Source organism: Pongo abelii, chromosome 16, assembly GCF_028885655.2.
Source record: "Pongo abelii isolate AG06213 chromosome 16, NHGRI_mPonAbe1-v2.0_pri, whole genome shotgun sequence".
Taxonomy (NCBI): domain Eukaryota; kingdom Metazoa; phylum Chordata; class Mammalia; order Primates; family Hominidae; genus Pongo; species Pongo abelii.
The window spans coordinates 80,342,856-80,357,799 of NC_072001.2; the positions used below are offsets into that span (position 1 = coordinate 80,342,856).

Genomic DNA, 14,944 nt, shown 5'->3' on the forward strand with positions numbered 1-14,944 from the left:
GAACTCCCCTTTAGACTCCCATTCTATTATTACAACCACTGCACAGTGTGAAAATTATCTTCTCCTATATATGTCTCCTATACTAGGACTCCGAACTCCTTGAAGACAAGGACAGTATCGCCACTGTATCCCCAGTGCCTTGCACAAAATAGAGCTCTATATTTCCAGGATATACTGGACTGAAAGCATCTGTGGTTTTTTGAATATCAAGGCCTTTAGAATCTGGCAACAGCTATAATGAAAACACACGCAAACCATGATGAACTATAGACAGCGCCAACAAAGAAAACATGACACTGCTGCTCTGGAACTGAAATATCCCCAAAATAATGAAAAATGACATGTTGGGGGCCGATACAGAATTTATTGAATTAGATTTTTCTATTTACAACTGAGATCACATCTACATACTATTTTGCTAGTCTACATAGGTACATTATTTCCAACAAGCTTAAGACTTACCATGAATGGGCTCATTCATACAAAAACACACTCACACTAATTCTTTTAAAACAGTAGTGCATACATTATACTCCTCCTATAAAGCCAACTTTGATTAAAAACCACTAGTTTCAAAGCTCAGTCTCTGATTTTGAAGATGAACCAAGATATACACCGTATGATCCTAAAATCTATTTTAGTCATTTTGTACAGCTGCTATCTTATTGGACTACAGTAAATATTTTTTAAAAGGACACTGATGAGGGGCACCATCTGGTGTTAACCTTAACCAGATAGCTGGTTTCCTCCTCCTCCCCCCAAAAACCTTTGGCCAAGAGTTCTCCACTGTGAAGACTGAAAGGACCTGGTGACATTTCGGCATCAGTCCTGTTACCACTTGGAGGTAACAGAAGCAGGCTCGTGTCCTCCTTTAATTCTACCACACTACATGACTCGCAATTGGTTCTGAAATTAGAGCGTTCACCATCGTACTTAAAATCTTAGGGGCATGAAGAGTGAGCTAGAACAAGGAAAAAGAAACTCGCAGGTAGGTAGGTAAGTAGGTGGGCACATGGAAAGCCAAGCTGCTCTGTCCAACACCAGTGTACATGTGCTTTAACTAAACGAACTCTGGAGGCCAACAGCAGCAGACCTGCTCAATTCACCTTCCAAATCAGAACAAGACCAAAAAGCTCAGGCTTGAGTTGTCAACTATGCATAGGTTCCGCCAGTGATGAGGAGCTCGTAAGCAGGATCTCTACTCCTTCTGCACAACACGATGCAGGCACACAGCATGCCCAGCAGCTGTTGAAAGAAAACAACAATGGGGAAAAAAGGCTGAAAACCCTCTCACGGCAGGTGTGTATTTCTTTGTTGGTAAAAGAGCTGTTTCAAAGTTCAATGACTTCAAATCATCAAAAAGGCAGTAACAACACTGATAGAAGGAATTTCTTATGAGTACATTATTTTTTAAGGAACTAAGTCCTAAGCTTCAGCTTCCCTCCCAGGAACTCTTCGTAAAGCCAGCAGGGAATCAAGTCTCTCTTATTTGGCATCCCCACTACTAGTCTAGCGAGTGCTGTCCAAAACAACTTTCTGCAGCGATGGAGACATACCACATATGCACTGTCATGTGGCCTCATGTGGCTACTGAGCACCTGAAATATAGTTACTGCAACTGAGTTGCACTTTTAATTTTATTTAAATTAATTTAAATGTAGACACATGTGGCTAGTGGCTACCATTCTGGACAGCAAAGGTCTGGGGAATAGAATGAGCAAGAATGTGTGTGTTTAATGGTGGTCTTTTCAGGCCTTTTGGTTTTTGGAAAACAAAATTCAGTATGTGAATAGCCCTATGGTGGAAAACAAATTCTGATGCCAAAAAAAATGTAGTTGGAAGGTTTTTGTTTCCTTCACATTCACTATTTTTGAAATCCACGGTTCTGTGGTATTATATACATATTACTTTTGAAAGGTCACTCTTCCTTCATCATTTTATTTTAATAAGTCCTAATCCTTCTGTGGTAGCATATTGGAATAGTAATAAAGTCATGCCATGTTATTTTGGATAAGCAAAAGGATTAAGCTGGATTAAAGAGAAAATGATTCTAGAATTTTTGACCTACCTTCTCCCAAAATATAATTTTTTTGTGAGATAATTTGCTGTTCTAACTTCTCATTGATGAGGAAAAGCCTCAGTTATTTGATTTTAAAAGACAGGGTCCTCTGTACATATGGGGGTCAATCAAATTTCCGCAAAATGTACCCAATCCATAAACAGACTCTCAAAGTTTGAAGTGGAAGATTAACCACTACTAAGACACACATACACATAAGGATGTCCTCAATCTGAATTCTCCATAGTATAAAGTCACCCACTCCAATTTCTACCCTCACATTAACCTATATTCTGCTCATTCGGGATATATATTTCCTGCTCAAATCCACCAGTTTCACTATTTCACCATTTGCTGAGTGCTTACTAGTGCAAAGCACCTTAAACACACTTAAGAGGTGAATATTATTTAAAGTTTACCAAACAATTTAAGTCAATCTAGACCGATGAAGTACCTAATTCCTAGAGAAATACATTTCTGTTCTCTGTACATCAAAACATTGTTAGAACAGCTATAAACTCAAATGCAATTATGTTCTCAGGCAATGTTAAATTGAGCAATAAAAATGCTAAGCTCAGAAATGACTGATTTGCTAAGGGAAAAAAAATCTCTCTTCCCACCCCCAACTCCCCACATTTCTTTCAATTGGTTAACTTCTATTAGAGAAGTCAGCATTCTCAAAATGAGGTCTGAATCCCAATTTGTTTATTTCAATGAAATCAACTTGTATTGATTTTAAAACAATTAAATAAACTTGATAAAATTCTACTCATGCTTGGGAATCAGTCTGCTTAAGAACATTAAGCTCTACACAACAATTTCTTATCCTCACCATTAAGTATTACAGGCTCATTTCCAAAGGCCTGCTATACTGAAATTCCATTGATTTTTGAAATACTCCAACAACAGACTTGGAAACATTACACAAATATTTTATCTCCAACATTATTTCTTGCAATGAAATACTCTCTTGCAATACTCAAGGCATGAGAATTAAACTTCACTTAGCCCAAATGTAACACCCAGCAACTGCAAAAATTGTGAAAAATGACTAGTGGTGATTAAAAAAACTGACTGGCAAAGTAAAATGTTCTATGATATACCATGTTGCTGGTGGTATGGGGAAATAGGCAGTCTTATACAAAAGTAAGAACTTTTGCACATTAGAAACACTCTTTTCTGAGAAAAAATTGGAAACACCTATCAAAATTCATTCATACACTCTGATACTGTAATTTCATAGTTATAAATTTTTGCTATAAACAGCCCATTAATATTGATTAAAGTATGCCTAAAGAATGGAATACTACGCAGACATGAAATTAAAAGGCAGATCTATATCCAAAATACACTAATTTGTTTTTAAGAAGGTACAAAAGGTTGCAAACTATATGAGTTCATTTATATAACATTTTGCAGTGTTGGCCAGGGTGTGAGGGGAAGGAGGAAGTTTCTCATTTTAATGAATAACTGGTAATTGAGGAGGAGGAGGAAAGGGCAGTCTCCACCGGCTTCACATGCGGCATAGAGACCAGAAAAAAAGCAACACAGCCTTGGGAAACAGTTCTTTATGAAATCTGCTCTTGATCGTTCTATCTTGAGGACATGCCAACTTCATGAGACCCCAAAGTAAAGACTTAGAACATTTCCCCCGTATTGCCTTTGTAGAGAGACAGCCTTACTCACAGCAGATACTCAAGAGCTTGATAAATCAAAACCTAGATTTTTGTCAATTATTACGACCAGACTCTTTAAATATAAAATTCATAATTGATCATGAGTTAAGTGAGTGGCTACTCTCAAAGAAGTGAAATATCCTGCTAATTAATAAGGGGTACATCAAAATTTTTAAAACCTCATTCTTTTATATTCAAAAGTCCTGTTATTATAATTAACTGGTATTTTTCAGGTTTTTCTTTCTTGGTCACTTTGGTCCTACCCAAATCCAGATTATTTAATGGACTAGAACAAGAGTCACCAAACATTTTCTTAAAGGGCCATATCATAAATATTTTAGGCTTTCCAAACCAAGACAAAAATCAATCAATATTGTTAACTACTCAACTCTGCCATCTTACGTCTGTATTTTATCCAGCTAAAGTGTCAATTAACTGTCAGGTTTCCTGACAAAATTTAGGAATTTAATCTTCTGCAAATCTTACACTTGTAATTGGAGGCAGAGTACAAACAGAGGCAGGGGTCTCTAGAGTTGACATTCTCTGTGTGATGGTCATGCCATACTATCCTTGCTCACCCTAAATTTTGTGGCTAAACAAAGAGAGCCAAGACTGGAGAATCTCTAACCATCCTCTCCAGCTCTAAATATCTATATTAGGATCAGTGTATAAGCACAAAAGCTCACTGATCTTTCAGTTATTTCTGCCTTTGTTCAGGTTTTCCACACCCAGGGCACCAATCTATCAGATTTTGAATACCAGAAGCTTAGAATGTTTACAGGTACTCTTAAAAACAATTAGGGAAAATTATTAATTCAGATAAATTTTCTCCCCTTAAAACCCAAGTTTTTAAAATTTTCAAAACCACTAGGTTTTGAGTCTGTGAAAGCTCTGAATCCCTAAACTTAAGCAGCCTTGCTGAACTGAAAAAATCAAGCTTTATCAGCTTTTACTTAAGTCAGGGTGACTTAAGTATAAAACACATATAGCAGTCATATTTAAATTAAGAGACTAGTTAAAATATTTATTAGCCCCTATTGAAAAATATTTAATAAAGAAATATCTGGCAGGCTAAGCCGCTTAACTAGATGAGGGACATAGCTAAAGTGATTATTTTCATCAGTCTTCTATATACATGTTGCATATTTCATGACCACAAGTACCATACAGTTCCAAAGCTTTCTTGCTGCATGCTAGTACACGCGGCTTTATTACTGAACATAAAATCATTAAGAATGCACACTTCAGAATTCTATTTGGGAAAAGAGACCTTCCTCATATTTCATTATTTTTAGCTAAATGAATGTGTTTGCATAAATAATCAAAATATGAAATAAATCCCTGCTGATCATTAGATTACTGCTATGCAGAGCTACAAAGTAAATGCTTAGAAGGGCAAAGACCATGGCAAATATAGAGGTAGGGTTTTTAATGAATCATTTCAGGGCTGTCTGAATATCAGCATAGTAAACAATCATCCTTTTGCCATTTTAAAAGGCCTTCCCCATTAAATACACTAGCTTCTGTTCAAATATAAAAAGAGCAAGCAATCCAAGCAACTTACATTTAAACTAGCAATTACATTGGTTTTATTTAACAAATAAAAGTTATCTACATTTTTCTTTTTTTAAAAAAAATTTTTTTTGGTAGAAATGGAGTCTTATTGCCCAGGCTGGTCTCAAACTCCTAACCTCATGGGATCCTACTGCCTCGGTCTCCAAAGTGCTGGGATTACCAAAGTGCTGTGATGGGTGTAACCCATCACACCTGGCTCTTTTAGCTCTTGAAATAGGTTTCAGGCTTAAGAAGCATAAGCTGAGGCTGGGCGCGGTGGCTCACGCCTATAATCCCAGCAGTTTGGGAGGCCGAGGCAGGTGGATCACCTGAGGTCAGGAGTTCAAGACCAACCTGGCCAACATGGTAAAAACCTGTCTCTACTAAAAATACAAAAATTAGCTGGGCGTGGTAGCAGGAACCTGTAATCCCAGCTACCTGGGAAGCTGAGGCAGAAGAATCGCTGGAACCCGGGAGGCAGAGGTTGCAGTGAGCTGAGATCACACCATTGCACTCTAGCCTGGGCAACAAAAGCAAAACTCTGTCTCAAAAAAAAAAAAAGCGAAAAGAAAAGAAAGCATAAGCTGGGTGCAGTGGCTCACGCCTGTAAATCCCAGCACTTTAGGAGGCCAAGACAGGAGGACTGCTTGAGGCCAGGAGTTTGAGACCAGCCTGGGCAACATAATGAGACCCCATTTCTGGGGGGAAAAAAAAAAAAAAAAAAAAAAATTAAAAATTAGTCCGGTGTGGTGGCCCGTGCTTGTAGTCCCAGCTACTGGAGAGGCTGAAGCAGGAGGATCGCTTGAGCCCAGGAGTTCAAAGTTACAGTGAGCTATTATCATGTCACTGCACTCAAGCCTGGGTGACAGAGTGAGACCTTGTCTCTATTTTTAAAAGTTGTTGTGTTTAGTGCAAGAGACCAGTGCTGTAGTACCAGTTCTTGATTTAGGTATATGACTATATAAAACCTGTGAGGACAGAAAAACAAGAACTAGAGGGAGAACTAGCATACAAAAAAACTGAATAAAGCTTTGTATTCCCAAACTGAAAGAAAGAAGTATAATTTTTAAAAATTTTGTGACATTCTATTAAAATATCTTCCAAGAATACACTAAGACAACAGTTTGTTTATGTTTTGAACAGGTCACTCACTAATCAAGAAAGACAGTAAGACGAGGAGTTCCCTCAACACATGGTCCCTCCCCATCCAGATTTCTGGTTTCTTTAGACCATTCCAGGTCTAGGTGTATAGACAAGAAATGGAAGACATGGGAAACTGGAGGCCAGTACCTCAGTCACTTCCACATTACCTACATACACAAAGATTCACTGTGATGGGGATTAAAACCATTCAGGGCTGACAACAGAGAACCAACTCACTCTGATAGAACTCCTTGGCAAGCTGTGCTTACCTGAATAGCTGCAAATGCCAGTGCGGCCCAGATCACATGCATCATGATTTCTTGTAGCTTCTTCACAACTAGAGCCTCACAGCCCTGTAACAAACACAGTCATCCTCGTTAGAAGTGTTCTTTAAATTTAAAGCTGCAGATTCACAGGCCACTACCCACCGACTGAAAGGAAAATGACAGAAACTGAAAGACGGGAAAAAGATTCCATGATTGGTATAATTTACAGACATGTAATTAAAACAAAGAATGCATTTTATAATAATTTACAGTAAAACAATATGACATTAAAGACAAGCAAGGTGGCAGAAAAGAAGTCCCAGATGGTGATAAGACATGGTGAAAAACAGGTTAATCAGGCTAGACTCAAATGGCCAAGAGACTCACCTCAGCATAGAGGTCGGAAGGGTGGGCCAGGCTGCCATTACAATTGCTGGCAGTCTCTCTGCAGCAGCTAAGAGGGACACTCTGGTTTTTGGTTTCTTTGAACCAATCTGTATTTTCCCAGTCTGAGTAGTTGTGAATTCCACAACAATGCAGCTAAAGGAGAAGAGAATAGGTATTATTTCTCACAAAACCCAAATGCCTGAAATTCCATGTACTACAGAGCTTTAAAATAAGCTACTCTAGACCAGTGATGTCCGATATAACTTTCTATAATAATGGAAAGTCTGCATGATCCAATATAGTAGCCACTAGCCACATGAAGCCCTACTGAGCACTTAAATTGTGGCTAGTGTGACTAGAAAACTGCACTTTAAATTTTAATGTAAACAGCCAGACATGGCTAGTGGCTCCAGAACCTCCATATGAAAAGTACATTGCCAGGCCGGGTGCAGTGGCTCACGCCTGTAATCCCAGCACTTTGGGAGGCCGAGATGGGCGGGTCACCTGAGGTCAGGAGTTCAAGACCAGCCTGACCAACACAGTGAAACCCTGTCTCTACTAAAAATACAAAATTAGCTGGGCGTGGTGGCACATGCCTGTAATCCCCGCTACTGAGGAGGCTGAGGCAGGAGAATCACTTGAACCCGGGAGGTGGAGGCTGCAGTGAGCCAAGATCGCGCCATTGCAGTCCAGCCTGGGCAACAAGAGTGAAATTTCGCCATCTCAAAAAAAAGAAAAGTACATTGCCTATAAGGGGTAGTTTCTAACTAAGGAAAATCTTCATGTCTTACATGTTAAATATCTAGTTCCAAGTTAAATATTATTTCCAATGACAAAGTATTTAAAATATTTTGTCTTAAAAATTTTGAGATTGGCTTTAAGATAATGAAGCAAAGAGTAAGTAGGGGCAATAAGACTGACGAAAAGTTGATATTATTGAGGCAAGGTCGGGGTGCAAACATCTATTATACTATTCTTTCTACCTTCGTGTGTATCAAACTGTCCATAACAACTTTTTTTTGACAGTTTGTTGTCTTTTCTGATCTTGTTTTCTAAAGGTATATATAGACCTCCCACCTCCCCTGGAGTCAATCTGGACTCCCACCTTTCCTGTGACACATCCCTCTCTCTTGCATCATCAACCCTTTGGCTAAGTACTTTGGGAGAGTACAGACTGGGGTCAGGGAAGGGGAATTCAGATGATAAAAAAAAGTTCAAGATGTTTCTCATCTGGCTAGGTGATGAAATAAACTTTTCAAGGGTGAAGGTTGGGGAAAAATATTGGTCACATCAGGATAGCCATGGGTGTGAAGGGACATGGCTAATTTACACAGAAATAGCAGTTAGTTTAATGTTGACCCAATAGTGATTGGTCCTCAAAAACAAATCTGCCTCAAGAAAGCTCACCTGTCTCTGTACATAATCAATAGCCCGGCTAGCAGCATCAGGGTTGGTTCCATTGTAGGTCTTATACACTTTCTGAATGCTGCGGTCAACCTCATTTTCCACCTGAATCAGAACAAAGAATTCAGTCCCTCAAAAATACTAGTAAAAGTTACATTAGTCAAGGCTCCTACTAAAATACTTAAATGAAATGTTTGCAAGTTGCCAGATCTTTATGAATTTCTTGTAAAGTTTTCTCCCTTCCTGCCTTCATCTTCATATAGATATAGATGAAGGCAGGAGGGAGAAAAGTGACAGGTAAAAATTCAGACATATACCACATAGATTTAAGCATTCAAAGAGAAGATTGTGTGCAAAATGGCAGGCTAACAACGTATTCAAAAGGGAGAAAAGTTGAGGCTTGGGATAGATGTCCTAAATTATAAATGGACATCTTCCTTTTACAAATAAGTTTCTCAGAAGACTACTCATTTTCCTTTCCTAAAGGAGGTGAGGTAAAGTAACTCCGAAGCTCCTGTAAGATACTTTTAGGACAAATGCCAACATTATTTCCATTTTATTTATTCAACGTTTAGAGTTGGCTAAATGTGCAAAAGTAATCAGCAGGTTTAAAAAAATCAGTCCTTACAAGTGGCACTTTATGAAAAAGTTACTGTTCAATGTACTGCAAAAAGGAGGCAGGAAACAAGCTTCACAGCTTATTGCTGCCAATTACATAAAATGGCAAGCAAGTAAAGTTTGCTTGTACCAGATCCTCCTTACCCCTCGGAGGACTGGACTTATCTGGTAATTACAACAGTAATATAATAAGTCCATAAAATTGATAACCAGATCATAGGTAGGGACATAATCCATTGCATTTTTTTTTTAGCACAGCTTTACAGTACCTTACATATCAACGATCTGAAAATTAACTTGGCATATTATGCCCTTGACTCAAAACCATTAAGTTATAATGAGAATGAGTCTATTATGTCTTTACCATGCCTCTAAAATTATACCCATATTAATTAATTTAAAGCAGCCTGTTTAGCCTTAAGTAGTACTAGAGGTAGACAGCAAAATCAGGCAAAATAGAAAGGAAGGAACGGTGAAATGATTAAAAAGAATGAAGGGCAAGAAAGGAGTGCTGGCACCAGCTGCCTTGGTGTTCTAAGTTGGCAGGACCCCTTGTTCCTCAGGACAGGGGTGGAAGGTGGGATCACAACTCACAACACCTTTTTCTATGTTCAGGACCAAAGCATTTTTTAAACAGCCAATGGAAAACACAATCCTGAGTTTGGTTCTTCTAAAGCAGATTATCAGAAAATTATGCCTCCCCTCATATAGGCAATCTGTGTGCTGAGGAAATCTGAACAAACTTCTCAGCTAATTATTCATTTGCAGCTATAAACACCTATAATCAAGAACAATACATATATAATACTCTGCTATATTAAATGAGGTGAGGAGTCTTGACATGTAAATATTTGCCAATTAACTTTAGATATTTGAAATACAGATTAAACAAGTAAGGCAAAAGAAAACATTTACTCTGATAAAATGAATGTGTTCTATTTTACTTGAAACACTTAAACCACCTTTTAAGGCATTATGTGAATTACAGTAGACAACATACCTTTGCTCTGTAAACATATCCCAAAACCACTACAACAACTTCTGTGACAAAAACCAAGAGCAGGATGATGACAAACTGTAAGAAAACATTGTTTAAAATTATATACAAATGAAAAAATAACTTAAAATACACTCTTGATTTAAAAAAAGTTATCAGAGATAATTGCTAGAAGTTTAAATGCTAACTCCGTTCCAACTATAAGAGCCAAGGAGTCTCATGTTCAAGAAGAGAGCAGCGTAGACTAAATACTCCTGCGTGTTCTCACAACACATCTTACCGTGGCAAGTCCACAGCGACTTTCCCGGATTGTGGCACAGCAGCCAATTAGCCCAATGATGAAAAGCAGGGCTCCTACAGCTATGATCACCACAGCAGGGATGAGCGTGTACACATCTTCAAAGAAGTGGTCATAGTCGTCATAAGTGATGAAGACATAGGCTCCCACATAGCATAAAATGCCAGCTGCCCCCTGTAGAAAACAAAGTCAGTACCGGTCTCTAAGCACTGCTGGTAAAAATTTCCTATTATTGCTTGATATGGTATAATTTAATGAGAGTTACCATAACTGTTATAGACTTTTTTCAGTAAAGCTGAAAAGTCTTCTATGATTCCTTATTAAGAGCATTTCTATACTAGATAAAGTTAAAAAGTTATCCACACTTCACCTACTTTTCAAGAATTGATGGTTCAGCTAGAACCAAGAAAACACAACCAAAAAATAACAATGATGATGACACACACCTACACATCCCTAAAGGCTTACTGTAGCTCAATTCCACATCCAATACGGATCAGTATGGTGGTAGGGGGACCATTGCAAGCCCTCTATTAATTCTTTAGAATGGTGGTTCTCAAACTTTCAAGTGAACAGGAACTGCCTGAGGATCTGAATAACATGCAGATTGATTCAGGAGGTCTGAAGAGGAGCCTGAGAGTCTGCATTGCTAACAAGTTCCCAGGTGATGCTGGCACAGCTTCTTCTTGGAGCGCACTCTGAGTAACAAGGTATTAAAGACCTAAAGGGAAAGTGAACACACAAAGACAAGCGATAGGTGTGTCTTATTTGCTCACTGCAGTTGCCCTCAATAAGTGGGGAAATTTGGTAGAAATGACAGAGCTTGGATTTGAACTCAGGCAATCTGACTCTAGAATCTGCACTTCTAATCTCTATCTACCCCACCTCAAGGAAAAGAAAATACACCAACTAGTAAGCATGATACCCACCCCACTTCCAAAAATCTTGCTGTCCTACAGACAGTGAAATGGCAAAGCTAGAGGGCTCAGTCATTAAGGAACATTGCAAGCCCTCTATTAATTCTTTAGAATGGTGGTTCTCAAACTTTCAAGTGAATAGGAATTGCCTGGGGATCTGAATAACATGCAGATTGATTCAGGAGGTCTGAGGAGGAGCCTGAGAGTCTGCATTGCTAACAAGTTCCCAGGTGATGCTGGCGCAGCTTCTTCTTGGAGCGCACTCTGAGTAACAAGGTATTAAAGACCTAAAGGGAAAGTGAACACACAAAGACAAGCGATAGGTGTGTCTTATTTCAGCTGCTGCTCCAGGCGTCATTCTCCAGCTGCAGAGTCTTACTTTCTCCGCTATTGTCAATTTTGCTATCTTTGGGTACCAGCTCTGTGCTGACAGCCCAATGCCACTGGCTCATACGCAAACAAGCAAATGCAGTGTCAGAGTAAGTGTTAAAACATTTGGTTATCATTTGGATAACAATGAGTTATCATTTGTAGAGTACTCTGAAACTTTCACAAGAAGTATTTCATCATCCTTTAAAATTTAACATATAAATCATCTTCGAACTAGAAACAGCTGCCACAATGATATTGGAAATATCATTAACTTCTCTGAACCTGAAAACCCAGATCATTTAAGTTTATGAAATTCAGTAAGCTTGGGGATCATCAGTATATTTTTTTACACTAGGCCATTAGGATCACTGTCAGATGAGGAAGAAAAAGACTCCATTTATGTAAATTTGGGAAAGTAACTTGATTTTTTAAAATGTAACATGAACTTTTTAAAGTGAGAAGACAACTAGAATAATGAAGGCAATTTTTAAAAACATTGTTTTAAAACTCTCTTCCTCTGGCTTCCAAGAGGCCCCACTGCTGGTTTTCTTCCTACTTCCCCAGGTGCTCACTTTTTCATTCTCTTCACCGACTCTGAGATGTTAGTGATCTCCAGGATTCTGTCTTCGGCCTTATTCTTTAGTCATTCTCTGGGCTCTCCGTGGGCTACAGCAGCTATGGCTTTATTAGTCATTGTAGCTCACTACCTGAGCTATCATCTCAGACCTACACATTTCCATCTGCGAGTTCCAGAGACATGTCATCCTCAACCTGTCTCAAACCCTTTCTGCCTTCTTGCCCAGGCCATCTAATCTTCCCTTACATTCCTATCATAGCAAAAGGTAACAGACATCTAATTTTTCTGGTCAAACATCTGAGGATTAACTTTCCTTGCTCCACCTCTATAACCCATAAATCACAAAACTTCAAGTTTACTTCCAAAACATTATTCGAATACCTCACCTCCTCTTCAACCCCACTGCAGTGCTTCTGTCTTAATTTGGGCCTTATCTTATCCCCCTAAATCTTACTTATTGACTTTCCCTGCATCTTAATACATTCTTTATACTACCAGGGTTATATTTATTAAAAATACAAACCAGATCAAGCCATAGCCTTACTTAAAATCAGGATGAGGCAAGTGAGTCCCCGATGAACCAAGCTGTTCCTCCTTTTCAGCCCCATATCTCATTACCCCTTGTGAACTATGAACAATATAGAACTGTTATACCCAAATGGACCACATATTCTCTCACTTCTTTGACTCTGCTGTTCTCTCTAGAATGCTCTCTTCAAGTGCCTGGGAACTCCTTGTCGCTCATTAAGATGAAGCTTAAATGTTACCTCTTCCTTCTGGAAGCCATTCTTGACCATTTCAGGCTGGATTAGCTGCCCTTGGTGGACACGAACATCTCCCAGTGCATGGTTCTAACAGAATATTTATCAAAACGGTTGCAATTATAGCTATACCTGTCTCAACACACCTCGAGAACACAAATTGTACCCATCTGTCCTTCACCCTTGTATCATCTAGAACAGTGCTTGGCAGACAGCAGGTATCAGTTAAAATTTATTGAGTACACCTCATCTCACCCCTTTCCCTTGAAATCACCCTCCCAACTCTATCATAAGCTTTGGTTTGTATTTGCGTTGGTTTGTATTTGTATTTGGTTTGTATCTGGTTTCTCTTCAGTTCAATGCTTATAGCTTTTAGTTCACTATTCAATTATTTGGCAACTTAATCCAGCTTGCTGAATTCTGATGGCCATTACATCTGGAATATATTAATGTATCATAAAATATCTCATAAATATAAACGCTGTACTTACAGCAAATTGCCTGTTCAAAGGTTCTCAGAGTTCACTGACATATTTGTTTTTGGGGCATGGTACTAGAGAATGAAGGTGAGCACAAAAGTTGGGGGGGGAAGAAGAGAAATAGCTTAATTTAATTTAATTTAATTTAATTTAATTTAATTTAATTTAATTTTTTTTGAGACAGAGTCTCGCTCAGTCGCCCAGGCTGGAGTGCAGTGGCGCGATCTCAGCTCACTGCAGGCTCCGTCTCCCAGGTTCACGCCATTCTCCTGCCTCAGCCTCGCGAGTTGCTGGGATTACAGGCGCCCGCCACTACGCCCGGCTAATTTTTTGTATTTTTAGTAGAGACGGGTTTTCACCGTGTTAGCCAGGATGGTCTCGATGTCCTGACCTCGTGATCCGCCCGCCTTGGCCTCCCAAAGTGCTGGGATTACAGGCGTGAGCCATCGCGCCTGGCCAGAAATAGCTTAATTTTAACTTGGGTGCATTTATTACAGAAGTATGTCAACTACTTAACACTCTTCCCAAATACCCCTTTTTATTGACTACTTGTGTGATATATATTCACACACATGTACACACACACATTTTGCTACAGTAAATAGTATCAGTCCTCACGCTAAATTAGAAGCAATCCGAAGTGTAAATTAATCAAATTTTGTCATTTGTTTTTACTAGACGTTTCTCTATCCTTTAATGTTGTAGCTTTTTTTTTTTTACTCTAAAAGGCAGTATTTGTTTCTTAAAAGGCTTGAGTTAAAATGAATTCCATTTCTGAGCTTTCGGTACACCTACTGAAACTTCACTAGTTTTAGCCTATGTAAATTCGAATGAAAATAAGAGAAAACTGGAGGCCATATGTACTTAACAATTAACCTGAAGCATAGTTCACTGAAGAACTACTTGCATTTTAGATATAAATTGATGAGTTTTCAACCTAAAGAGGTTCCCATAAGACTCACACTTACTGCTGCTTGGAGATGGGCCAAGGGAAATGTTTCCTCTGCTGCCACTGCCACTCCCCCCTAAAAGAGGCACTCATCTGAAACTGAGACTACAAGAAAGCAGAAAAACCAGCAAAAGAGACAACCAGACGCACAACAAATGCAATGGAGGGCTGTGGGGAGATGCCATTTGTAAAGCTGCCTCTTCTTTTCTGATAGACTCTACAACAGTTTTTTTTCCCAGGTTGCAACCAGTCAACATCCAAGTCACACAAGAAGATGAGAACATAACAAAGCTCTATTTGGCAACATATAGTGAAAGGAACTTACTAGTTGCACACACCAAAGAGAAAACTGCACGGATTGCTGATATGAAACTATACACATCAAATATCAAATTGCTTATAAATAGACGATGTGTTTCCTAAATTGAAAACAGCTTCAAATTTTGCTTTTACTGAAATCTGTATATGGTGCTTATATCTTAAGCTG

The 14,944-nt window shown here is 38.8% G+C and overlaps 1 protein-coding gene across 3 annotated transcripts in view; it reads right to left on the reverse strand.

Annotated features, from left to right (window-relative positions):
• Nucleotides 1–344: 344 nt before the first annotated feature.
• TSPAN3 (tetraspanin 3) overlaps nucleotides 345–14,944 on the reverse strand; it is a 38,704-nt gene continuing 24,104 nt past the window's right edge. The window contains exons 1-7 of one of the 3 annotated variants that reach the window (XM_009250058.4): nucleotides 10,491–10,554; nucleotides 10,385–10,458; nucleotides 10,108–10,182; nucleotides 8,493–8,594; nucleotides 7,086–7,238; nucleotides 6,702–6,785; nucleotides 345–1,245 (exon numbers count right to left, since the gene is read on the reverse strand). In XM_009250058.4, the coding sequence (XP_009248333.3) occupies nucleotides 1,153–1,245; nucleotides 6,702–6,785; nucleotides 7,086–7,238; nucleotides 8,493–8,594; nucleotides 10,108–10,182; nucleotides 10,385–10,458; nucleotides 10,491–10,554 (645 nt within the window). In that variant the 3' untranslated portion in view covers nucleotides 345–1,152. 3 annotated transcript variants of the gene reach the window in all.